Source organism: Salmo salar, chromosome ssa09 (genome assembly GCF_905237065.1).
Source record: "Salmo salar chromosome ssa09, Ssal_v3.1, whole genome shotgun sequence".
Taxonomy (NCBI): domain Eukaryota; kingdom Metazoa; phylum Chordata; class Actinopteri; order Salmoniformes; family Salmonidae; genus Salmo; species Salmo salar.
In genome coordinates this window covers 46,318,512-46,344,921 of record NC_059450.1, presented here as the reverse complement: position 1 = coordinate 46,344,921, position 26,410 = coordinate 46,318,512, and the positions used below count along the sequence as shown (strand labels likewise).

Genomic DNA, 26,410 nt, shown 5'->3' with positions numbered 1-26,410 from the left:
CAAGGTCAGTTGTTGACGAGCAGCAGACTTTGCTCAATTCACCCTGCACCCTGAGGTTGTCAGTTAGTTACAAGGAAGTGTTTTGCAAAATGGACACAGAGACAAAAACATTAAAAGAGGTACTACGACAGGTCAGCTAGACCACTGCCACAACTGAATGAACGGAGAGTCGGGTTAGAATCCAGGAGCATGGCCACTGGGAACCAGCAGTCGTCATCCAACCAGCTGACTCTGAACGTTTGTATCACGTCCGCACCGCAGAAGGATCGTCGTCACCTACTGAACACAAAATAAAAAACACACTGACGAGATTAACTGTTCGCCCTGAAAGAGAATGTGATGGACTGAACACACACACACACAACACCACACACACCATGCTTACCCGAAAACACCACAATAAATGTTTACTGACACAGAAGCATGCTCAGCTTCATGCCACACAAGGTCAAGAAGAGAGGTCAAGCCCAGAGCTGTCCTAGATCTGTGAAATGTCAAAGGGTGTAGGCGGATCGCTGCCCTAAAAGAGTTCCAGACTGTAAACTTGTTATTGAACAGTTAACTTGAAATGCTTTGATATTGCATGTCTTTGAAATGTTGTCATGGCTACGGTGAAAAGCAGAGTTGCTGAGAAATCTTGGTACTAAAACATTGTTTCAGAGTCTGTTATGTTGACGCAGAATGTAATTGGTGCAGAACACATGAAGAGAACTGGCCACTCCTCATAGCCTGGTTCCTCTCTAGGTTTCTTCGTAGGTTCTGGCCTTTCTAGGGAGTTTTTCCTAGCCACCGTGCTTCTACACCTGCATTGCTTGCTGTTTGGGGTTTTAGGCTGGGTTTCTGTACAGCACTTTGTGATATCAGCTGATGTAAGAAGGGCTTTATAAATACATTTGATTTGACATGCTTGAGTTCATACTACAGATCATGTATTCAAAAGAAATGCTTGAAAATATGTAGAACATTTTTATTAAAAAATAAAATAATGTAGTAAGGGAGATGTAATATTCATATGTGTTAACATACTGTATTGTAATTGGTTTGCGTTCTACTGTCATATACTGTGCTATGATTGGTTTCGGTCGTGAGGTCATTGCAGTTGATCGTTGCCGGAGACACATGACAGTCAGAATATGTTTTAGTATTTTCTCATTAATACCTGCATTCTGTTATGTATGATGTAACAATGTAAATTGTTGATCTGTATTTTGAATTAAAAAATAAATAAAAAATCCCCCCCCTGAATTAAAAAAAAAAAACACATGACAAGCTAATAAAGGGCTACATTTTATTATTTTGTACAAAGACTGTGAAACAAGACACTTAGCGACCTCTTTATTGTCGGCCATTGTTCACTTTTCGTCATCGCCCTTTCATCTCTGACCAATGGCGTTTCAGTAGACTGCTACAGGCTATTTATTATATTTAATTTTGTATTATTTTATTTATTATTATTTTTAAAGTGTGAGTGTTGTGTTCGACTGTGACACCAATCAGGCCTTCACCGACTGGAATTGCCCCCCCATGTGTTAGATGGTGGGTTTTTTATTTTGTTTAAATTAAGTACAAGGGAGTTATACTCCAGTCTAGTAGGTGGCGGTAATGCAACATTTATTAGATGCCAACCGCCGTTAAACCTCAGCGAAGAAGAAATGCGAATTTGAAGAAGAAGTTAAAAAAACGAAGTAAAAATCATGAAGTCTGTGATCATCAGGTCAGAGCACTAGAAAGATGCCCGAGTTTATAAACTTGGATGACCGTTCCAAAAAATATTTTTTTACCCCCCCCCGTTGGAGCTCGTTTCTTCCCGACTACCCAGTTGTCTTGGAAGCACTGAAAGTCAGAGATGCCCGAGTTCCCAGTTGTTTTGAACGCAGCATCCCTGTTTCCCCTCCTGTCTGTGTTCTGTAGTTCCTCTCTTCGCTCCAGAAGGGTGACACATCTCTCTGGTTTGATATCAGCCAGCAAGAAACACAAAAATGGCGTTCACATTCGCGGCCTTTTGTTACATGCTTGCTCTATTGCTTACCGCCGCTCTCATTTTCTTCGCTATTTGGCATGTAAGTAGCTATATTGGTATCATAATCAAAAACAGTATGACTTGAACTATAATGATCTAGCTAGGCTATATAGATAACCAACGATTTGTTTTGCAATGAACCAGTCGCAAACAAGGCTTGTCATTCGTTAGTTTAACTAACCAAGAATGAATGGCAACATATCCGTACTGTTTGACCGAAAAGACCCGAGGCATTTTGTTCTTCATTCGCTTATCAAAAATATCTGGCCTACCTTTTCTAAACAAACATTTAGTTAAACGTCAGCCAGCTAGCAAACTACATCCGTTAACGTTACCAGAGTTAGCTAAATGGTAACGCTATCACTTTATACTAGCTAGGTAGATAACTATACTGAACAAAAATATAAAACGCAACAATTTAACCATTTTAATGAGTTACAGTTCATATAAGGAAATTTCGATTGAAATAAATCCATCATTAGGCCCTAATCACAGCCATACGCCCAGCCAATCGGAATGAGTTTTTCCCCACAAAAGGGCTTTATTAGACAGAAATACTCCTCAGTTTCATCAGCTGTCCGGGTGGCTTGTCACACCAACCCGGATGTGGAGGTCCTGGGCTGGCGTGGTTACACGTGGTCTGCTGTTTTGATGAAGATTGGGCATACTGCCAAAATCTCTAGAACGATGGAGGTGGTTTATAGTAGAGAAATTATCTGGTGGACATTCCTGCAGTCAGCATGCCAGTTGTACGCTCCCTCAATTTGAGACATCTGTGGCATTGATGTGACAAAATTGCACATTTTAGTGGCTTTTTATTGTCCCCAACACAAGGTGCACCTGTGTAAAGATCATGCTGTTCTTGATATGCCACACCTGTCAGGTGGATGGATTATCTTGGTAAAGGAGAAATGCTCACTAACAGGGATGTAAACAAATTTGTGCACAACATTTGAGAGAAATAAGCATTTTGTGCGTCTGGAACATTTCTGGGATATTTTATTTCAGCTCATGATACATGGGACCAACACTTTGCGTTTTATATTTTTGTTTAGTGTAGTTAACGTTAGCTTCCTACATTTCAAACGGGTGAACACTGTAGTTGACTAGCAAGCTAAACTAGCTAGTTTATGCAGTCATTTACCAGGGCCTTGTCGTTAGGTGATGGAAATCACCTGATTTGATTGCTGTCATTCTCCGACATGTTTCCTTATTCTCGGTCATGTTTCCTTTTTTGGCCCAGTCATCTAGATTCTAACCTTTCATTTCTACTTAGATATCTTCGATCCTTTTGAATCGTCCCATTAGCTAAAGACTTACTGTGTTGGGGTTCCACTTCCTAATCCCCAGACTCACATGTTGTTGGCCCTAACACTGTACCCAAACTGTCCACAGGCGTGCGCAAATAGATTTTGTCCCCCCCACACCAAACGTGATCACGAAAATATCAAAACAAACTCTGAACCAATTATATTAATTTGGGGACAGGTCGAAAAGCATGAAACATTTATGGCAATTAAGCTAGCTAGCTTGCGGTTGCTAGCTAATTTGTCCTGGGATATAAACGTTGAGTTGTTGCATACTCCTACAATTAATCCACACACAAAACGATCAACCAAATCGTTTCTAGTCATCTCTCCTTCCAGGCTTTTTCTTCTTTGGACTTTATATGGCGTTTGGCGTCTCATAGTTACCATGATGACCGACCAAACTAAGTTTGTCTTTCAATCACCTACATGGGTATCTGCTTCTATAAACCAATGAGGAGATGGGAGAGGCAGGACTTGCACCTCTTTCAACGTCACAAATAGAACTGACTTCTATTTTAGCGCTTGGCAACGCAGACGGTCTTTGGCGCGCGTGAGCAGTGTGGGTGCAATAATTGAATAACGTATGTTTTAAATTTATTTTTGCAACTCTCGTGCACGCGACGCAAGTGGTGTGGTCAACATGTTATGCTTGTTGTAGGCAAGTTGTACCGGAGGACATTGAAAAAATAAATAGGACGATATGTGTTCTTTATGAAAGACAACAGCTGTTAATGTTTCCCTCACTGCATATGGCCATTGGCCAGGACATTTGCAATCTGCAGCCTTTGTTTTTGTTCTATGATCCAGTCGTCTTTGTCATACAAGAATGGGGAAGAAGTAATTGACTTACACATGCATATTTTCTCTCCAGATCATTGCATTTGATGAACTGAAGACTGATTACAAGAATCCAATAGACCAATGTAACACATTAAATCCGGTAAGTAAAGACAATGTTTGCAAGGGGACATCTTTCTCCTGACTTCTTTGACTGCATACTGTTCTGCTTTCTATAATATGTGCAGTCAGGCTGGATGAAGTTACGGCCTGGCGGTCAGGCTGGAAGAGGTTACGGTCAGGCCGGATGAGGTTATGTCCTGGCGGTCAGGCCGGATGAGGTTATGTCCTGGCGGTCAGGCCGGATGAGGTTACGGTCAGGCCGGATGAGGTTACGGTCAGGCCGGATGAGGTTACGGTCAGGCCGGAAGAGGTTACGGCCTGGCCGGAAGAGGTTACGGCCTGGCCGGAAGAGGTTACGGCCTGGCCGGAAGAGGTTACGGTCAGGCCGGAAGAGGTTACGGCCTGGCCGGAAGAGGTTACGGCCTGGCCGGAAGAGGTTACGGCCTGGCCGGAAGAGGTTACGGCCTGGCCGGAAGAGGTTACGGCCAGGCCGGAAGAGGTTACGGCCAGGCCGGAAGAGGTTACGGCCTGGCCGGAAGAGGTTACGGCCTGGCCGGAAGAGGTTACGGCCTGGCCGGAAGAGGTTACGGCCTGGCCGGAAGAGGTTACGGCCAGGCCGGAAGAGGTTACGGCCAGGCCGGAAGAGGTTACGGCCAGGCCGGAAGAGGTTACGGCCTGGCCGGAAGAGGTTACGGCCTGGCCGGAAGAGGTTACGGCCTGGCCGGAAGAGGTTACGGCCTGGCCGGAAGAGGTTACGGCCAGGCGGTCAGGCCGGATGAGGTTGCGGCCTGGCCGGATTATAACCTAACTGTTATTAATATATAGTGATCTTGTCAGTTGTCAAGCTCTTAACACTTAGTTTTTTGTAATCTGCTTTTTTTTTTAATGTTCCATTTTTAATGGCATAAAGACAGTTGAAAAGGTCTAAAAGAATTGAACGTTTGTACCGATCTCCGATATAAAATGCCGTTTCGGTCTCCAGTCTGTCATTCTGCACAGGGGGAGTGTTTGCAAACGTCTTTTTCAGTCAACGAATCTCAAGAGGTGTTGGGACTAATTTACAGCAGGGTTATTGATTCAAGCCTCAACTTTCTGTGCTCATTGGTATTAGAAATGACCTGGCATTATCGACCAGGCTCTATGCAGTTCATAGGATGTCTTGTCTAAGGCCGTCACACCTCGACTCAGTCAGCCTAACATCCTCAGGAGTTGAGTCCAATGAGGTAGTTAAGTAAATGGGGGGGGAAAGTCATGTGTACAACATTTCTCATTGTCACTACGTTGCATTGTTTCCTGTGTGTGTGTGTGTGTGTGTGTGTGTGTGTGTGTGTGTGTGTGTGTGTGCGCCTTCTGTGTCACCCAGTGTATTTTCCCCGTGAGATATTTAACGATCGGAGAGTACAGTATAGCTTTGTAGGGTAGACGGGAGTTTCAACCTGTTTTATCAGACTTCTATGTTTCCATGTAGGTAAAGGGCTCTTGACTTTTTTTCTTCATTTCATACTGTTTTTTTATTTATTTATTTGAAACATCAAAGTGTAATGAAAGTGGGTGAAGATTAAACCATTTTAAGAGAAACCTCTTTTCAAGCTGGGCTGAAATGTATTTGGCAACACTTTTATTCTAAACGTTAAGGCTGCATCCCTATGAGCTCTGGTCTAAAGTAGTGCACTATATAGGGTGCCATAGAGCTCTGGTCTAATGTAGTGCACTATATAGGGAATAGGGTGCCATAGGGCTCTGGTCTAAAGTAGTGCACTATATAGGGAATAGGGTGCCATAGTGCTCTGGTCTAAAGTAGTGCACTATATAGGGTGCCATAGTGCTCTGGTCTAAAGTAGTGCACTATATAGGGTGCCATAGAGCTCTGGCTTAAAGTCGTGCACTATATAGGGAATAGGGTGCCATAGAGCTCTGGTCTAAAGTAGTGCACTATATAGGGAATAGGGTGCCATAGAGCTCTGGTCTAAAGTAGTGCACTATATAGGGAATAGGGTTCCATTTGGGGCGGTCTTGGTCAGTAGGAGGTTTAGTTATATTACACAGGAAGAGGGTTCATCTAAAGCATTGGGACGTGCAGAGACACATGGACGTGTAGGTACCAATGTTGTTATTGATGACCGCAGTGCTACATACAGAGGTTAACTGAAAAGACTTGCAAATGCTCAGAGCATGACAGCCAACTTCTGTTTGCATGTAGTGTTTTGATAAGAGGCGGCAAGTAGCCTAGTGGTTAGAGCGTTGGTCCAGGAACCGAAAGGATGCTAGATCGAATTCCCGAGCTGACAAGGTAAAAATCTGTCGTTCTGCACCTGAACAAGGCAGTTAACCCACTGTTCCCCGGTAGGCCGTCATTGTAAATAAAAATGTTGTTCTTGACGGATTTGCCTAGTTAAATAAAGTTTACCAAAAAAATGTAGTACCCCTTTTAATATCCCTAATATAAAATTACCCATTATACCCAGCATTTACTATTATATAATACAATTTTTTCCAAAGGAGATTATTTTATTAAGTCAACGTTTTTGAAGTGGGGTTTAGCCTCCATTTTAGTTCTGAGAATACTAGGCTAGGGTGACTATAATATTTAAAGAGTATTCTAGTCGCAGTGACAGATCTCCTACAGTTTTGGTCGTGGGATTTTGTGAGGACAGACAGGAGGCATTTTAAACCAGAAGTTTATGGGATTAAATAACACATTAACTGTGGGTCTCAGGACGGGTTAATCCGTGGTTTGTGTTACCCTCGCCTGGACTATTCAGTTGTAGTGTTGCACCACAACCATATACTGCCTTTCTATGACTTAATTAAGGCAGTCAATACAAAAGAGCAGTTGGGGAAGAATCAGTAACAAAATAATGGAATGCTGTAAAATGTTGAGTATTTTCTCTCAAATTGCTTTCTAGACTTGTGTTTTTAAGGGTAGTTTGCGAACACGACAGTAGATGTGATTTTTGGCTCAACCTTTTTACATTAACATCTGGTGTTCGGGAACGGAGAATCTTAACACCCTCGAGCTCAGCATTTATTATTTTTTTTATTTTTTATTTTTTTAGAGAGATCACTGATTGGATAGTAAAGACATTAGGTCACTGATTGGATAGTAAAGACATAAAACCAATTGATTCATCTAGGTGTAGTGCACCTCCCAAATGGCACTCTGTTCACTATATAGGGCACTAGCTTTGTCCAAGGCAATTTAGACCAGAAGCCATATGGGCCTTGGTCAAAGGTAGGGCACTAATATATAGGTAGTATTGTGTTCAATCAGTATTGTTGTAATTGTCATTTACAAATAAAACAAATAAAAATTGTCCCTTGTGTGGTGCAACAATATTCTACATTGTGGACGCGCAGTGTTTATGTTCTCTGTCTCCATGTGAGAATACGACACGTTGCCAGGTTTACTTTCCTTGGATAGCCATTTTAGCATAAACTAGACTGAAGGAGAAAGGAAACAGCACACTGCTCTTGATAGTATCGCTGATATTTTATAAGCTTAAAGACTGTATTCTGGTAACATTAGATGTTGAGTCTATATACCAGCATTCCCCATGTGAGGGGGCTGGCAGCACTCGCTCACTATTTGGGAGACAGAGATACTATTAATATCCACAATAGAGGTCGACCGATACCGATTATTGGAGGACCAAAAAAAGACCATACCTATTAATCACCCGATTTATTTATATATATATATATATATATATATATATATATATATATATATATATATATATATTTTTTTTTTAAAGATATTTAAAAAAAAAAAAAGTTTTACTTTTATTTATTTTAATGTTTTATTTGTAAATGACAATTACAACAATACTGATTGAACACTTATTTTAACTTAATATAGTACATCAATAAAATCAATTTAGCCTCAAATAAATAATGAAACATGTTCAATTTGGTTTAAATAATGCAAAAACAAAGTGTTGGAGAAGAAAGTAAAAGTACAATATGTGCCATGTAAAAAAGCTAACGTTTAAGTTCCTTGCTCAGAACATGAGAACATATGAAAGCTGGTGGTTCCTTTTAACATGAGTCTTCAATATTCCCAGGTAAGAAGTTTTAGGTTGTAGTTATTATAGGACTATTTCTCTCTCTACGATTTGTATTTCATATACCTTTGACTATTGGATGTTCTTATAGGCACTTTAGTATTGCCAGTGTAACAGTATAGCTTCCGTCCCTCTCCTCGCTCCTACCTGGGCTCGAACCAGGAACACATCGACAACAGCCACCCTCGAAGCAGCGTTACCCATGTAGAGCAAGGGGAACAACTACTCCAAGTCTCAGAGCGAGTGACGTTTGAAACGCTATTAGCGCGCACCCGGCTAACTAGCTAGCCATTTCACATCGGTTACACCAGTCTCATCTTGGGAGTTGATAGGCTTGAAGGGGTGGGTATAATTTGTGGAACGTTCCAACAGGAACGGATGTTCTTATAGGCACTATAGTATTGCCAGCCTAATCTCGGGAGTTGATAGGTTTGAAGTCATAAACAGCGCAATGCATTGCGAAGAGCTGCTGGCAAACGCACAAAAGTGCTGTTTGAATGAATGCTTACGAGCCTGCTGCTGCCTACCACCGCTCAGACTGCTCTATCAAATCATAGACTTAATTATAACATAATAACACACAAAAATACGAGCCTTAGGTTATTAATATGGTCAAATCCGGAAACTATCATCTCGAAAACAAAACGTTTTTCCTGTCAGTGAAATACGGAACCGTTCCATATTTTATCTAACGGGTGGCATCCCTAAGTCTAAATATTGCTGTTACATTGTACAACCTTCAATGTTATGTCATAATTACGTAAAATTCTGGCAAATTAGTTCGCAACGAGCCAGGCGGCCCTAACTGTTTCATATACCCTTACTCTGCGTGCAATGAACGCAAAATGACACAATTTCACCTGGTTAATATTGCCTGCTAACCTGGATTTCTTTTAGCTAAATATGCAGGTTTAAAAATATATACTTCTGTGTATTGATTTTAAGAAAGGCATTGATGTTTATGGTTAGGTACAGTCGTGCAACGATTGTGCTTTTTTCGCAAATGCGCTTTTGTTAAATCATCCCCCGTTTGGTGATGTCGGCTGTCTTTGTTAGGAAGAAATAGTCTTCACAGTTCGCAACGAGCCAGGCGGCCCAAACTGCTGCATATACCCTGACTCTTGCAAGTGAAGTGACACATTTTCCCTAGTTAAAATACATTCATGTTAGCAGGCAATATTAACTAAATATGCAGGTTTAAAAATATATACTTGTGTATTGATTTTAAGAAAGGCATTGATGTTTATGGTTGGAGCAACGTGTACCTAAGCGATTATATGCAACGCAGGACAGGCTAGATAAACTAGTAATATCATCAACCATGTGTAGTTAACTAGTGATTATGATTGATTGATTGTTTTTTATAAGATAAGTTTAATGCTAGCTAGCAACTTACCTTGGCTTCTTACTGCATTCACGTAACAGGCAGGCTCCTCGTGGAGTGCAATGTAAAGCAGGTGGTTAGAGCGTTGGACTAGTTAACCGTAACGTTGCAAGATTGAATCCCTGAGCTGACAAGGTAAAAATCTGTCGTTCTGCCCCTGAACAAGGCAGTTAACCCCCGTTCCTAGGCCGACATTGTAAATAATGTGTTCTTAACTGACTTGCCTAGTTAAATAAAGTCAAATAAATAAATCGGCCAAATCAGCGTCCAAAAATACCGATTTCCGATTTATGAAAACTTGAAATCGGCCCTAACTAATCGGCCATTCCGATTAATTGGTCGACCTCTAATCCACAAACAAACTTCATTCTAGAGCTGAATATGTTTTGAAGTATAACTATTTTAGGTTTGATGATGAATACCTCCAAATGAATGGAACATCGATGGGCTCCACATTCGCTCCGAGCTATGCTAACCTTTATGTGGGTCTATTTGAAGAACGTTATGTCAATAATGAAAACAAATATTCATTTTTGAATAAAATCCTGAAGTGGTATCGATATATTGACGACATTTTTTTGCATATGGGAAGGAACTGAACAAGAGCTGTCAGATTTTATGGCACTACTCAATGACATTGACCCCAATCTCAAATTCACTATTGAAAGTGACACTCAACGCGTTTATTACCTCTATGTGGATTGAGAAATGAAATGGAACCCTGTTTACAACTCTGTATAGAAACGAAACGGACAGAAATACTCCACCCTGAGCCATTAAAAAGAGGACTTCCTAGAAGCCAGTTTTTCCAAATAAATGATATCATTACGTGTTCCACCACCCATGTTATTTACATTATTAAATGTCCATGTGGGCTCTGCTATGTCGGTAAGACCTCCCGCTCTCTCAAACAGAGAATTAGTGAACATAAAAGTTAAATCAGGAGAAACGACAGGGATTTTCCAGTCGCAGTACATTTTAATGACCTGAAGCATGACATTCCTACCTTTTTAGATTTTGTGGCATAGAGAAAGTTAAGATGTCAGACAGGGGAGGTGATATTAATAATACTCTGAGTAAAAGAGAATGTTTTTGGATTTTCACCGTCCAGACATTATTTACTAAAGGACTTAATGATGAAATGCCTATGTATGTTATGTTGTGAATTTGAACATGAATTATCTGCCTATTTAAGATAATTCTGATGTTTTTCGTACGATGTACCCAATGATTAATGAAAACTTGCTGTGTCCTCATTGTGGTTTTATGGATGTGTTTAATGCGTCTTATTTATACACTTTTGTAGTGTTTGTGAAATGCATATTATGTTTGGTAGCACTTATTTATTTTCCCTTTGCCTCCAACCCCTTTCCATGTGTGGAATGGATGTGGGTGGAGCTAGGTCTACATAGGGGTGCTGATTAAAAAAAATTCACAAAAGCTCTGACGAAGGCCCCGAGGCCGATGCGTAAAGCTCTGACGAAGGCCGTGATACTATCAAGAGCAGTGTGCGGTTTCCTTTCTCCTTCATCCTGTTTCAACTGTTACCATGCACCTGCTGAAAGATTGCTCAGATGTGCGAGTGCCTTTTGAATTTAGCATAAACTAGACTAACGTAGGCCTAACCGGAGAAATAAAAACCTTTCTGATAAGGGAATTAGGCTACAACGTCACCGTGGAAACGGGTGCTGAGCGAGGACAACAACGCGGTAGATGGGTTACGCAGCCTGCACAAAGTGCAAGCATGTAGGCCGATTTGTTTCCAATAATTGTTAATAAGCCTATTACATAATTTTTTATTTAACTAGGCAAGTCAGTTAATAACAAATTCTTATTTAAGGTCCCGTGTGGCTCAGTTGGTAGAGCATGGTGTTTGCAACGCCAGGGTTGTGGGTTCGATTCCCACGGGGTACCAGTACGGGAAAAAAAATGTATGAAATGTATGCATTCACTACTGTAAGTCGCTCTGGATAAGAGCGTCTGCTAAATGACTAAAATGTAAATGTAAAATTTACAATGACGGCCGACACCGGCCAAACCCGGGACGACGCTGGGGCCAATTGTGCGCTGCCCTATTGGACTCCCAATCATGGCCGGTTGTGATACAGCCTGGATTCGAACCAGGGTGTCTGTAGGTACGCCTCTAGCTCTGAGATGCACTGCCTTAGACCGCTGTGCCGCCTCCTTTACGCAGGCTTTCGTTCATTAGACATACACAGGCCATATAAAAGGGTAAACGTGCAACTGGCAAAGGTTTGAGTAGCCTACTAAATAAATATAGACTACATTAGATTCTGTTCATTTGAGTGGAATATTTCTCGCATAGAACACAGAATAACAAGCCGACTAGGTAAATAGATAATCTGACAATCTACTATGTGCTTGTCAGATTTGTTCTATTCATTACTTGTTTTGTTTGTAGAAGAAAAGTACATGTGGAATGTTCCAGCATTTTCAAAGTACGCATCGGCAGAAATATAGATTTTTCTTGTTACGTATATTTTTTGGAGGGGGGGGGGGGGGCGTGGCTGACAGTGCCACAGCTAAATGACTTCAGCAGAAACGCTGCTGCACTGCTATTGGTCAGGGCTCATAAGGAATAGGGTTCCATTTGGGACATAGACATACATCTAGTCTAGTGTAACATGATATCTGCTATCACATGTTACAATATAGCAGTGCTGGAACGATCCTCTCCATCTGTGGGCTTTGGTGGGTCATCACCCCACTTCTCCACAACCTCTCTTCATTGGATGTGTGTCTTTTTTTTTTTATGCCTGAGCCTACACCAGATTATGTCACAGTAGCCCTGTCCCTGTCCTATGGGACAGATGGAATATTCCTTACAGAGTGCACTACTTTACATCAGAGCCCTACGGGTCCTGGTCAAATGTAGTGCACTATTTAGGGAATAGGACGCACTCGTGGCATAGTCTGCTGCCCTGTCTGCTGCCCTGTCTGCTGCCCTGGAACAGGCTGCTGCCCTGGCTGCTGCTAATGTTATGGAAGCTACTGTCTAGAAGCTACTGCCTAGTAATGTTATGGAAGCTAGTGTCTAGTAATGTTATGGAAGCTACTGTCTAGAAGCTACTGCCTAGTAATGTTATGGAAGCTACTGCCTAGTAATGTTATGGAAGCTACTGCCTAGTAATGTTATGGAAGCTAGTGTCTAGTAATGTTATGGAAGCTAGTGTCTAGTAATGTTATGGAAGCTAGTGTCTAGTAATGTTATGGAAACTACCGTCTAGTAATGTTATGGAAACTACTGTCACAGAAGCTAGTGTCTAGTAATGTTATGGAAACTACCGCCTAGTAATGTTATGGAAACTACCGTCTAGTAATGTTATGGAAGCTACTGTCACAGAAGCTAGTGTCTAGTAATGTTATGGAAACTACTGTCTAGAAGCTACTGTCTAATAATGTTATGGAAGCTAGTGTCTAGTAATGTTATGGAAGCTACTGTCACAGAAGCTAGTGTCTAGTAATGTAATGGAAACTACTGTCTAGTAATGTTATGGAAACTACCGTCTAGTAATGTTATGGAAGCTACTGTCACAGAAGCTAGTGTCTAGTAATGTTATGGAAACTACTGTCTAGAAGCTACTGTCTAATAATGTTATGGAAGCTACTGTCACAGAAGCTAGTGTCTAGTAATGTAATGGAAACTACTGTCTAGTAATGTTATGGAAACTACTGTCTAGTAATGTTATGGAAGCTAGTGTCTAGTAATGTTATGGAAACTACTGTCTAGTAATGTTATGGAAGCTACTGTCACAGAAGCTAGTGTCTAGTAATGTAATGGAAACTACTGTCTAGTAATGTTATGGAAACTACTGTCTAGTAATGTTATGGAAGCTAGTGTCTAGTAATGTTATGGAAGCTAGTGTCTAGTAATGTTATGGAAGCTACTGTCTAGTAATGTTATGGAAGCTACTGTCTAATGTTATGGAAGCTAGTGTCTAGTAATGTGATGGAAGCTACTGTCTAATGTTATGGAAGCTACTGTCTAGTAATGTTATGGAAACTACTGTCTAGTAATGTTATGGAAGCTAGTGTCTAGTAATGTTATGGAAACTACCGTCTAGTAATGTTATGGAAGCTACTGTCACAGAAGCTAGTGTCTAGTAATGTAATGGAAACTACTGTCTAGTAATGTTATGGAAACTACTGTCTAGTAATGTTATGGAAGCTAGTGTCTAGTAATGTTATGGAAGCTACTGTCTAGTAATGTTATGGAAGCTACTGTCTAATGTTATGGAAGCTACTGTCTAATGTTATGGAAGCTAGTGTCTAGTAATGTTATGGAAGCTACTGTCACAGAAGCTAGTGTCTAGTAATGTAATGGAAACTACTGTCTAGTAATGTTATGGAAACTACTGTCTAGTAATGTTATGGAAGCTAGTGTCTAGTAATGTTATGGAAACTACTGTCTAGTAATGTTATGGAAGCTACTGTCACAGAAGCTAGTGTCTAGTAATGTAATGGAAACTACTGTCTAGTAATGTTATGGAAACTACTGTCTAGTAATGTTATGGAAGCTAGTGTCTAGTAATGTTATGGAAGCTAGTGTCTAGTAATGTTATGGAAGCTACTGTCTAGTAATGTTATGGAAGCTACTGTCTAATGTTATGGAAGCTAGTGTCTAGTAATGTTATGGAAGCTACTGTCTAATGTTATGGAAGCTACTGTCTAGTAATGTTATGGAAACTACTGTCTAGTAATGTTATGGAAGCTAGTGTCTAGTAATGTTATGGAAACTACCGTCTAGTAATGTTATGGAAGCTACTGTCACAGAAGCTAGTGTCTAGTAATGTAATGGAAACTACTGTCTAGTAATGTTATGGAAACTACTGTCTAGTAATGTTATGGAAGCTAGTGTCTAGTAATGTTATGGAAGCTACTGTCTAGTAATGTTATGGAAGCTACTGTCTAATGTTATGGAAGCTACTGTCTAATGTTATGGAAGCTAGTGTCTAGTAATGTTATGGAAGCTAGTGTCTAGTAATGTTATGGAAGCTAGTGTCTAGTAATGTTATGGAAACTACCGTCTAGTAATGTTATGGAAGCTACTGTCACAGAAGCTAGTGTCTAGTAATGTTATGGAAACTACTGTCTAGAAGCTAGTGTCTAGTAATGTAATGGAAACTACTGTCTAGTAATGTTATGGAAACTAGTGTCTAGTAATGTTATGGAAACTAGTGTCTAGTAATGTTATGGAAGCTACTGTCTAGTAATGTTATGGAAGCTACTGTCTAATGTTATGGAAGCTAGTGTCGTTATGGAAGCTAGTGTCATGGAAACTACCGTCAAGTAATGTTATGGAAACTACCGTCTAGAAGCTACTGTCTAGTAATGTTATGGAAACTACTGTCACAGAAGCTAATGTCATGTTATCGAAGCTACTGTCTAGAAGCTAGTGTCTAGTAATGTTATGGAAGCTACTGTGTAATGTCATGTTATCGAAGCTACTGTCTCAACAGTTTGCCTAAATTGTTCTGTTAGTCCCAATATCTATTTAAATAATGTTAATGGTGTCCTCTGTACTGTAACATTTGTTGTACAAAGGCAACAATTATTCTATGACCAACACAACATGCAAGTCTTGCACACATTTTCAGTCTCTAATTTCTACATAGCAGTCAGGACATTTGTCAGTTTTTTTTAGTTGAGTACATTTCAGTGTAATTTCTTGTTGTGACTACCTCAGTGTAAGGATACTGTGTTGTTTACATGTTCATCCAGCTGGTGCTCCCGGAGTATCTCATCCATGTGTTCTTCTGCGTGATGTTCCTGTGTGCTGCAGAGTGGCTCACCCTCGGTCTCAACATGCCACTGCTGGCCTACCACGTCTGGAGGTACGTTCAAGGGGTTTTATTTGTCACTTTAAGCAATGTACACATGCTATTGTTTTCCCTCAGTGAAAACAGTAAAACACTTTCTTTGAAAACATTCTAACCATTGTATATATTTCTTTATGCAACATTCACCTTCCAATGGCAATTGTCATGGTTCATGATTTGTTAAAACCATTTAATGAATCTCAGCCTGGATGACAGATTTAATTTCTCTTGGATATGCGCCACTTGCAATTCTGCAGTGTTGTTTCTACGGAAACCAATGTAATGGACTTAACCATGCTGACTACAGCTAAATGTGTCATGTTTTCAATCAGGTTTGTGAGGAAATGTGTCCTGTTTCTATAAGTAAGCTTGTCTGTTGAATGCGTTTCTATAAATAGGCCTAAATGTGTTTCTCTGCAGGCACAAACTCTTTACTTTTAACAGATTCAAACCCTGTGGACCTTTTTTTTTTTTTTTTTAAATAGTCCCGCTGCTATGAACCAACATGTTTCCTGGTTAATCATTTGTTGAAAAACAGCAACATGTGTGCTGACTTCCACTCGTCATGTTTCTCTGCAGGTATACGAGCAGGCCGGTGATGAGTGGTCCAGGCCTCTATGATCCAACTACGATCATGAACGCTGACGTCTTGGCCTACTGTCAAAAGGAGGGCTGGTGCAAACTGGCCTTCTACCTCCTCTCCTTCTTCTACTATCTCTACGGGTATGTTATTATCTCTACCTCCTTCTACTATCTCTACGGGTATGTTATTATCTCTACCTCCTTCTACTATCTCTACGGGTATGTTATTATCTCTACCTCCTTCTACTATCTCTACGGGTATGTTATTATCTCTACCTCCTTCTACTATCTCTACGGGTATGTTATTATCTCTACCTCCTTCTACTATCTCTACGGGTATGTTATTATCTCTACCTCCTTCTACTATCTCTACGGGTATGTTATTATCTCTACCTCCTTCTACTATCTCTACGGGTATGTTATTATCTCTACCTCCTTCTACTATCTCTACGGGTATGTTCTCTACCTCCTCTCCTTCTTCTACTATCTCTACGGGTATGTTATTATCTCTACCTCCTACTATCTCTACGGGTATGTTATTATCTCTACCTCCTTCTACTATCTCTACGGGTATGTTATTATCTCTACCTCCTTCTACTATCTCTACGGGTATGTTATTATCTCTACCTCCTTCTACTATCTCTACGGGTATGTTATTATCTCTACCTCCTTCTACTATCTCTACGGGTATGTTATTATCTCTACCTCCTACTATCTCTACGGGTATGTTATTATCTCTACCTCCTTCTACTATCTCTACGGGTATGTTCTCTACCTCCTCTCCTTCTTCTACTATCTCTACGGGTATGTTCTCTACCTCCTCTCCTTCTTCTACTATCTCTACGGGTATGTTCTCTACCTCCTCTCCTTCTTCTACTATCTCTACGGGTATGTTATTATCTCTACCTCCTTCTATCTCTACGGGTATGTTATTATCTCTACCTCCTTCTACTATCTCTACGGGTATGTTATTATCTCTACCTCCTTCTACTATCTCTACGGGTATGTTATTATCTCTACCTCCTTCTACTATCTCTACGGGTATGTTCTCTACCTCCTCTCCTTCTTCTACTATCTCTACGGGTATGTTCTCTACCTCCTCTCCTTCTTCTACTATCTCTACGGGTATGTTCTCTACCTCCTCTCCTTCTTCTACTATCTCTACGGGTATGTTATTATCTCTACCTCCTACTATCTCTACGGGTATGTTATTATCTCTACCTCCTACTATCTCTACGGGTGTTATTATCTCTACCTCCTTCTACTATCTCTACGGGTATGTTATTATCTCTACCTCCTACTATCTCTACGGGTATGTTATTATCTCTACCTCCTTCTACTATCTCTACGGGTATGTTCTCTACCTCCTCTCCTTCTTCTACTATCTCTACGGGTATGTTCTCTACCTCCTCTCCTTCTTCTACTATCTCTACGGGTATGTTATTATCTCTACCTCCTTCTACTATCTCTACGGGTATGTTCTCTACCTCCTCTCCTTCTTCTACTATCTCTACGGGTATGTTATTATCTCTACCTCCTTCTACTATCTCTACGGGTATGTTCTCTACCTCCTCTCCTTCTGTCTCTACGGGTATGTAGTAATAACTGATCTGCCTTAAAGGCTGAGTTTCGTTTTGAGCTCATGTCCTCTGATTAACTTCTATGGGCTACGTGTGACGCTAACCTGCGGGACACAGCCAGTGAAATATCAGGGCGGCAAATTCAAAAACAACAAAATGTCATAATTCAACTATTTTAAAGATACACTTCTCCTTGATGTAACCACATTGTCCGATTTCAAAAAGGCTTTACAGCGAAAGCAAAACATTAGATTATGTTAGGAGAGTACATAGACAAAAATAATCACACAGCCATTTTCCAAGCAAGGACATGTGTCAATAAAACCCGAAGCACTAACCTTTGATGATCTTCAACAGATGACACTCCTAGGACGTTTTGTTCACATTTATATCCAAAAACAGCATTTTACATTGGCGTGTGATGTTCAGAAAATGTATTCCCACCAAAACTTTCAGTGAATGTGCACATCAATTTACAAAAATACTCATCATAAACGTTGACAAAATATAACAATTATTTAAAAGAATTATAGATAGACTACCCCTGGATGCAACCGCTGTGTCAGATTTTAAAATAGCTTTACGGAGAAAGCACATTTTTCGCCATCACAGCAAGCTATACAGACACCCGCCAAGTTTGGGGTCACCTAAACTCAGAATTAGTATTATAAATATTCTCTTACCTTTGCTGATCTTCATCAGAATGCACTCCCAGTACTGCTGCTTCCACAATAAATGTTTTTGTTCGAAATAATCCATATTTATGTCCAAATACCTCCGTTTTGTTTGTGCGTACAGAGCACTATCCAAAGGCATAACGCGCGAGCGCTGTACCAGAGACAAAGTCAAAATGTTCCATTACTGTACTTAGAAGCATGTCAAACGCTGTTTAAAATCAATCTTTATGGTATTTTTTACATAAAATTGCGATAATATTCTAACCGGACAACCGCATATTCATTCAAGAAGAAAAAGGAACGGCGCGCTCGCGGGATCGCGCATATCCAATCCCTTTGTCCACAGATTGACTGAGCTCCTATTATCTGCCCAGTGACAGGAGAATGCTGAAAGAACTTTCTGAAGGCTGTTGATAGCCAATGGAAGCGACCCCACAAACTGTAGTTTCTCTTTTGATTCTCTGACTTTCCACTTCCTGGTTGGATTTTTCTTAGGTTTTTGCCTGCCATATGAGTTCTGTTATACTCAGACACCATTCAAACAGTTTTAGAAACTTCTGTGTTTTCTATCCAAATCTAATAGTAATATGCATATTCTAGTTTCTGGGCTAGAGTAGTAACCAGTTTAATTTGGGTACGTTTTTCATCCGGCTGTGAAAATACTGCCCCCTACACCAAGTTAACTGAAGTGTCTTAATGACTAAAGTTTCTTTTTCTTACAGGATGATCTACGTGTTGGTGAGCTCTTAGACGGCTCAGAGATGAAGAGGGGAAAGATCTGCATGTTGGAGATAACTGGTTTTAGTGGCTGCAGGAGAAGCTGAAGAGGGACCTGCTGCGAAGACCGACCATTCACCACTCAGTGATTCAAGATGGCTGCCGTTTTCAAGAGGCTGGGTTGACTCTCAACACCAAAGCAGTGCAGAGCGTCATTACTATACAAAAACATATTTTTTTAAATGAATATTATTTGTTTCAGTCGCAGCTGTCCTCTCATTCAACAGTCAACACAATGCTTTTTGAGAGGAAGAATGACTGACCTCAGAATCATACTTTTCCATTATGATGCTTTTAACAATTTTATTTACTAATCTCTTTTTGCCCCAACAAATTAGAACAGATATTCCGTTCCGATTTGCATCGTCAGTTAATAATAAGCAGGCCGCTCTGAATCTAACACTTAATTGACTATTAGGAAATGTGGATGTGAATTAGATGCCGAGCTTTTAAAAATGTATTTAAGGTATGCAATGGGGGGGGAGGGACTTTTATCATAATTACATTGTAAAATAGTTTTCTTTCCCAGACACATTTACAAGTTGAACGCATGAGTAGTCTTGATCATGGGATGGAAAATGTATTGCACAAACGAGGACAATCCGTATGGTTGTCTTAAAGTATTTGATATTTTTTTTAGGTTTGCCATGCTTTCTGTCGTCTCATTCTACTTTTATAGCCCTTGTCATACATCCTTTCTTTAACGGGTGTTTTTTTTTACCCTTGTCAGTAGATGCTATTTGATGTGTGAAGCTATAGAAATCCCAAGTAGTGATTTCTGAAATGTGTGATCATGAAAAGTTCCTTACGAGGAATATCTGTAACCATTGAACCTGTTATGAGCTCAAAGACAAATCTAAACAACCAACTCCATAATGTTCTGTTAGTCCCCCCCCCCATCTAAACAACCAACTCCATAATGTTCTGTTAGTCCCCCCCATCTAAACAACCAACTCCATAATGTTCTGTTAGTCCCCCCCCATCTAAACAACCAACTCCATAATGTTCTGTTAGTCCCCCCCATCTAAACAACCAACTCCATAATGTTCTGTTAGTCCCCCCCATCTAAACAACCAACTCCATAATGTTCTGTTAGTCCCCCCATCTAAACAACCAACTCCATAATGTTCTGTTAGTCTGCCCCCATCTAAACAATGTTCTGTTAGTCCCCCCCATCTAAACAACCAACTCCATAATGTTCTGTTAGTCTGCCCCCATCTAAACAATGTTCTGTTAGTCCCCCCCCCATCTAAACAACCAACTCCATAATGTTCTGTTAGTCCCCCCCCATCTAAACAACCAACTCCATAATGTTCTGTTAGTCCCCCCCCCATCTAAACAACCAACTCCATAATGTTCTGTTAGTCCCCCCCCATCTAAACAACCAACTCCATAATGTTCTGTTAGTCCCCCCCCCATCTAAACAACCAACTCCATAATGTTCTGTTAGTCCCCCCATCTAAACAACCAACTCCATAATGTTCTGTTAGTTCCCCCCCATCTAAACAACCAACTCCATAATGTTCTGTTAATCCCCCCCCATCTAAACAACCAACTCCATAATGTTCTGTTAATCCCCCCCCATCTAAACAACCAACTCCATAATATTCTGTTAGTCCCCCCCATCTAAACAACCAACTCCATAATATTCTGTTAGTCCCCCCCATCTAAACAACCAACTCCATAATGTTCTGTTAGTCCCCCCCATCTAAACAATGTTCTGTTAGTCCCCCCCCATCTAAACAACCAACTCCATAATGTTCTGTTAGTCTGCCCCCATCTAAACAATGTTCTGTTAGTCCCCCCCCATCTAAACAACCAACTCCATAATGTTCTGTTAGTTCCCCCCCATCTAAACAACCAACTCCATAATGTTCTGTTAGTCCCCCCCCATCTAAACAACCAACTCCATAATGTTCTGTTAGCCCCCCCATCTAAACAACCAACTCCATAATGTTCTGTTAGTCCCCCCCCATCTAAACAACCAACTCCATAATGTTCCGTTAGTCTCTTGTCCACATGCCCCTCCCATCATGATTTTTAACATTTATTCTAGATGAAATGTTTCACTCCAATTACATTACAACCTGATAAGGATGTTTGTATTTCTAAAAAAGAAAATCAAGAATGTTATCCTAGTGTTTTCTGTATTTCCCACTCTGTAAAATCAGACAGGAGGTTGGTGTGTGTGTTATACATTCATATGTTTTGGGGCTTTAACTTCAATGTATTCATACTAGAGTAGCTCATTTCACCTAGTGAATGACAACTTGAATTATGAATCCAAATAAACCTACCCCCAACTATACTCTGTGTACCAGAATGTTTTTTTTTTTTTCTGAGGTTGCTAGGGCTGAGCTGTCACCCCAGAACAAGTGCTGCTGGGATAGAAACCTTTTCATTTAAATCTGAGTGGTATACTACGTCATTTAGCAGACGCTAATTAATGGACATTTGTGTAGGGGTTGATCATTTTCCCTTAAGAAAAATGTAAGTCTCAAAGTGGAATTTACTAATAACTTCAGAAGTATTTTTAAACCTAAAATACGCCACAAGTTTTACATTTTTCCCACAACTGGGTGATCAAATTAAGATCCTACATCAGTATGACTTTCACCACTCTCTGCTGCACACATCAGCCAATCAGGGTGAATGTTGATAATATAGGCCAAATCAACCTCTACTCCGGGTTAGAAGTAAACATATCTACCTCCATGTAGTATATGCTACGAATTCAGATTTTGTTGTGGATAACATTAGCTACGCTAGGTAATAGAGTACGGGTTAGCTACAAAAATACTAACGTTGTTTCGGTTGCTAGACATTCGCGTTGAACTTATAAATTAATGATCTTTACCCATTGATTCTTGAATATAACTTATAAATGCTTCATGAACTTAGTTAAATTGTCCTACCTCATCAGAAACCAAAGTGTCCAGTGTGGAAAATACTTTTTCACCAGTTCCAAATGGTTTCCTTTACCTTATCTTGGCTCAGTTTCAAAATGTTCATTGTGAATCTAGTGATCCCTGAGCCCTGCCAGTACCCTTAGTTGGAGAAAGAAACCCGATGTATAATGTTGGGGCCCGTCCGGCTCGGCTAGCAGAGCTCTAGTCTGAGATGGCAAATACCCAAGCTGCAGTACCCCTCTCCTCAAAGTCCTCGACACCAGGCAGGACCAGCGGGCCTGGAGGGACAGGGTCATCAGCTTGACTAAGGGACCACGTCCTTTCCTCTCCACCAGTGTCTTCACACCCACCTGGGTTAATTCACCACAGCAGGTTCTCCTTTATGAAACTCTGGCTGATCAATCTAATGCATGTCAGTGGAGAAGCGCAATGCTCCGTCGACGACAACTGATCTGTTTGTGCCGTCTTGTCAATTACTAGCCTGGTCCCAGATCTGTTTGTGCGATAACATATAGCACTACGGTCGTGTATTACTGATCTCTGCTACAATTGCTGCGTTTACACAGGCAGCGTAATTCAGATTTTTTTTGGTTCAATTATTGGCAAATAATCCAATTGAGCTGCCTGTGTTAACTCAGCACCACTGTACAAGAGTCCTTAAGGAGACTAAGGTCGATACGAAAGCACCCGAAACAAGTAAAACCCATTCTAGTCACACCGACCAACACCGAGGTCCTGGCAGAAAGACCCTGGACATTCAGGCAGCAAAAGAAATGAAAAGCCAGATCATGTGTCCCAAATAGCACCCTATTCTAGATCAGAAAACCCCGGCTTTAGTCTAAGGTAGTACACTATATAGAGGATAGGGTGCTATTCGGGACCCAGGCACGTGAATGTGAAATGAGAATACAGCAGAATGTGATTAAGACTGGGTGATTTATTAATTCATCTCATTAATACAAAGCACAGTTAAAAAGGCCACACACACCAACCAACCCACAGCTGGATCAAGCTGTTACGGCAGTGCCACAAGGGGGAGCTAAACCGGGGTCCTTATTCATTTGGGCACACCGTAGGAAAACATTTTGCAAGGAAAAACAGAAACAAGTTCAACTAATACCTCTCTGTTTCAATGTGTTTTCTAAACCTTTTGCGACTACTGAATACGACCCAGGGTTATTCTGTCGGACTGCCTGGGGGTTTGAACACCACGACCCAGGGTTATTCTGTAGGACTGCCTGGGGATTTGAATACGACCCAGGGTTACTCTGTAGGACTGCCTGGGGGTTTGAATACGACCCAGGGTTATTCTGTAGGACTGCCTGGGGATTTGAACACCACGACCCAGGGTTACTCTGTAGGACTGCCTGGGGATTTGAACACCACGACCCAGGGTTATTCTGTAGGACTGCCTGGGGATTTGAATACGACCCAGGGTTACTCTGTAGGACTGCCTGGGGGTTTGAATACGACCCAGGGTTACTCTGTAGGACTGCCTGGGGGTTTGAATACGACCCAGGGTTATTCTGTAGGACTGCCTGGGGGTTTGAATACGACCCAGGGTTATTCTGTAGGACTGCCTGGGGGTTTGAATACGACCCAGGGTTACTCTGTAGGACTGCCTGGGGATTTGAACACCACGACCCAGGGTTATTCTGTAGGACTGCCTGGGGGTTTGAACACCACGACCCAGGGTTATTCTGTAGGACTGCCTGGGGGTTTGAACACCACGACCCAGGGTTATTCTGTAGGACTGCCTGGGGATTTGAACACCACGACCCAGGGTTATTCTGTAGGACTGCCTGGGGGTTTGAACACCACGACCCAGGGTTATTCTGTAGGACTGCCTGGGGGTTTGAACACCACGACCCAGGGTTATTCTGTAGGACTGCCTGGGGATTTCAACACCACGACCCAGGGTTATTCTGTAGGACTGCCTGGGGATTTCAACACCACGACCCAGGGTTACTCTGTAGGACTGCCTGGGGATTTGAACACCACGACCCAGGGTTATTCTGTAGGACTGCCTGGGGGTTTGAACACCACGACCCAGGGTTATTCTGTAGGACTGCCTGGGGGTTTGAACACCACGACCCAGGGTTATTCTGTAGGACTGCCTGGGGATTTGAACACCACGACCCAGGGTTATTCTGTAGGACTGCCTGGGGGTTTGAACACCACGACCCAGGGTTATTCTGTAGGACTGCCTGGGGATTTCAACACCACGACCCAGGGTTATTCTGTAGGACTGCCTGGGGGTTTGAAAGAAAAGTACGCAAACAAACACTGATAATACTGACTGACTGAAACCATATTGAACAGGGGAACAGAACAGTGGTGCTGTGCGCATTAAAGACAGGATGTGACATCACAGATGTCAGAGTTCAGTAAGGCTCGATTTCGTCATCTGTGAAAGGGGTTAGAGGTTAGCAGACAGCCTGCTGGGTGTTCTAAAGCTCGGGTGGTGTGTTACACTAGTATCCTCTCCTCTATACCGAGCCAAACCGTGGTTACATATCCAGCATAGTTGCTTGAACCACATACAAGAAAAGGACAATGTGGACAAGTTCTGGTTGGCCCTGTAGTGTGAATCAGGCAGTGTGTGTCTGTCAGGGATAGAGGGTGTGTTGTCAGGGTGTGGGGTCAGGGTTAGGGTTGGGGTCAGGGATAGAGGGTGTGGGGTCAGGGTTGGGGTCAGGGTTGGGGTCAGGGATAGAGGGTGTGTGGTCAGGGTTGGGGTCAGGGATAGAGGGTGTGTTGTCAGGGTTGGGGTCAGGGTTAGGGTTGGGGTCAGGGATAGAGGGTGTGGGGTCAGGGATAGAGGGTGTGGGGTTAGGGTTAGGGTTGGGGTCAGGGTGTGTGGTCAGGGATAGAGGGTGTGGGGTCAGGGTCAGGGATAGAGGGTGTGGGGTCAGGGTCAGGGATAGAGGGTGTGGGGTCAGGGTCAGGGATAGAGGGTGTGGGGTCAGGGTCAGGGATAGAGGGTGTGGGGTTAGGGTCAGGGATAGAGGGTGTGGGGTTAGGGTCAGGGATAGAGGGTGTGCGTCTGTATTCCTGATCCATGAAGAAAGTGAGTTTAACAGCAGCGTTGGATCGTTGCTAGGGTTGCGCATTGCCGTTAACTTTCCCAGTTCGAAAACTCCTGGAATCTGGCAGAATTCAGGAATCACCCAACCAGGATTACTGGAAAACCAAGGAATTTGGGGGAAATTACCCCTACATAGGACCGTCACCTTTACACATCATGGCATTAACAGACAAGACCCATCCTTCCCCGACCCCTTTAACAGAACAGACAAGACCCATCTACACCGACCCCTCTAACAGTACAGAACAGACAAGACCCATCTACACCGACCCCTCTAACAGTACAGCGTAAAGTGTACCAAAGTGTGTTCTGCTCGCATTCAGATAAATGGTCATTTCAATCTTCAACTATGCTCATCAAGTAACATACATTGGCCAGTTTATTATGTACACCCATCTAGTATAGGTCGGACCCCCCGTAGCCATGAAGGGATGAATCTGCTGTGGGGTTCAAACATGGGTAAATTGGTATCAAGGGACCTAACGTGTGCCAGGGAAAAATTAGACCACTAGCCTGTACTGTTGACTCCAGGCAGGATGGGGCCATGGACTCGCTGCTTAAGCCAAATCCTGGAGAAGCTTTCTTCTTCTTGTTTTCAGCTGATAGGAGTGGAACCAGGTGTGGTCATCTGCTGTAATAGACCATCTGTGACGAGGACTGACGACTTGTGCGTTCCTTGATGTTGTACTGCCCCGTTAGGTCTGTCTGAGGCCTGACTGTTAGCTAGCCATTCTCCTTCAAAATGGCTCTCATCAACAAGCTGTTTACACCCACACGACTGCCATTCAATGGTTTTTTTTGGTTTGTCGTACCAATCTCAGTAAACCCTAGACACTGTCGTGCGTGAAAAGCCAAATGAGGCCGGCCGTTTCCGAGATACTGGAACCGGCGTGCCTGACACCGATGATCTTACCACCCTCAAAGTCGCTTAGGTCACTGGTTTGGTCCATTCTAACGTTCAATCCAACAGTAACTGGATGCCTGTCTGCCTGCTTTATATAGCAAGCCACAGCAATTTGTGAAAGGGGTGGTGTATCTAATAAACTGGCCACTGAGTGAATGTGTATATATATATATAAAAATAAACACACATACCCTATGGGCCCTGGCCAAAAGTATTACTGCACTATGTAGGGAATCCAACACCTATTTCTTTGTCACGTGTCATGACAACATACTTTTAATGACATAAAAAAAACATGACAACAGGACGTAGTGTGACAATAATACAAAAGAGTTGGCAAGACAGCACAAGCCAGTCTAGAACTCAGGCTAGTGT

General features: G+C 41.8%; 1 protein-coding gene across 1 annotated transcript; it reads left to right on the top strand.

Annotated features, from left to right (window-relative positions):
• The first annotated feature begins 1,785 nt into the window (after positions 1 to 1,785).
• On the top strand, positions 1,786 to 21,442 carry LOC106611446 (protein cornichon homolog 1). The gene is made up of 6 exons (XM_045723734.1): positions 1,786 to 2,060; positions 4,202 to 4,270; positions 15,421 to 15,533; positions 16,098 to 16,241; positions 19,080 to 20,583; positions 20,976 to 21,442. The coding sequence occupies exons 1-5, from the start codon at positions 1,980 to 1,982 to the stop codon at positions 19,105 to 19,107; spliced, it is 435 nt and encodes a 144-aa protein (XP_045579690.1). The 5' UTR covers positions 1,786 to 1,979; the 3' UTR covers positions 19,108 to 20,583; positions 20,976 to 21,442.
• Positions 21,443 to 26,410: the final 4,968 nt, after the last annotated feature.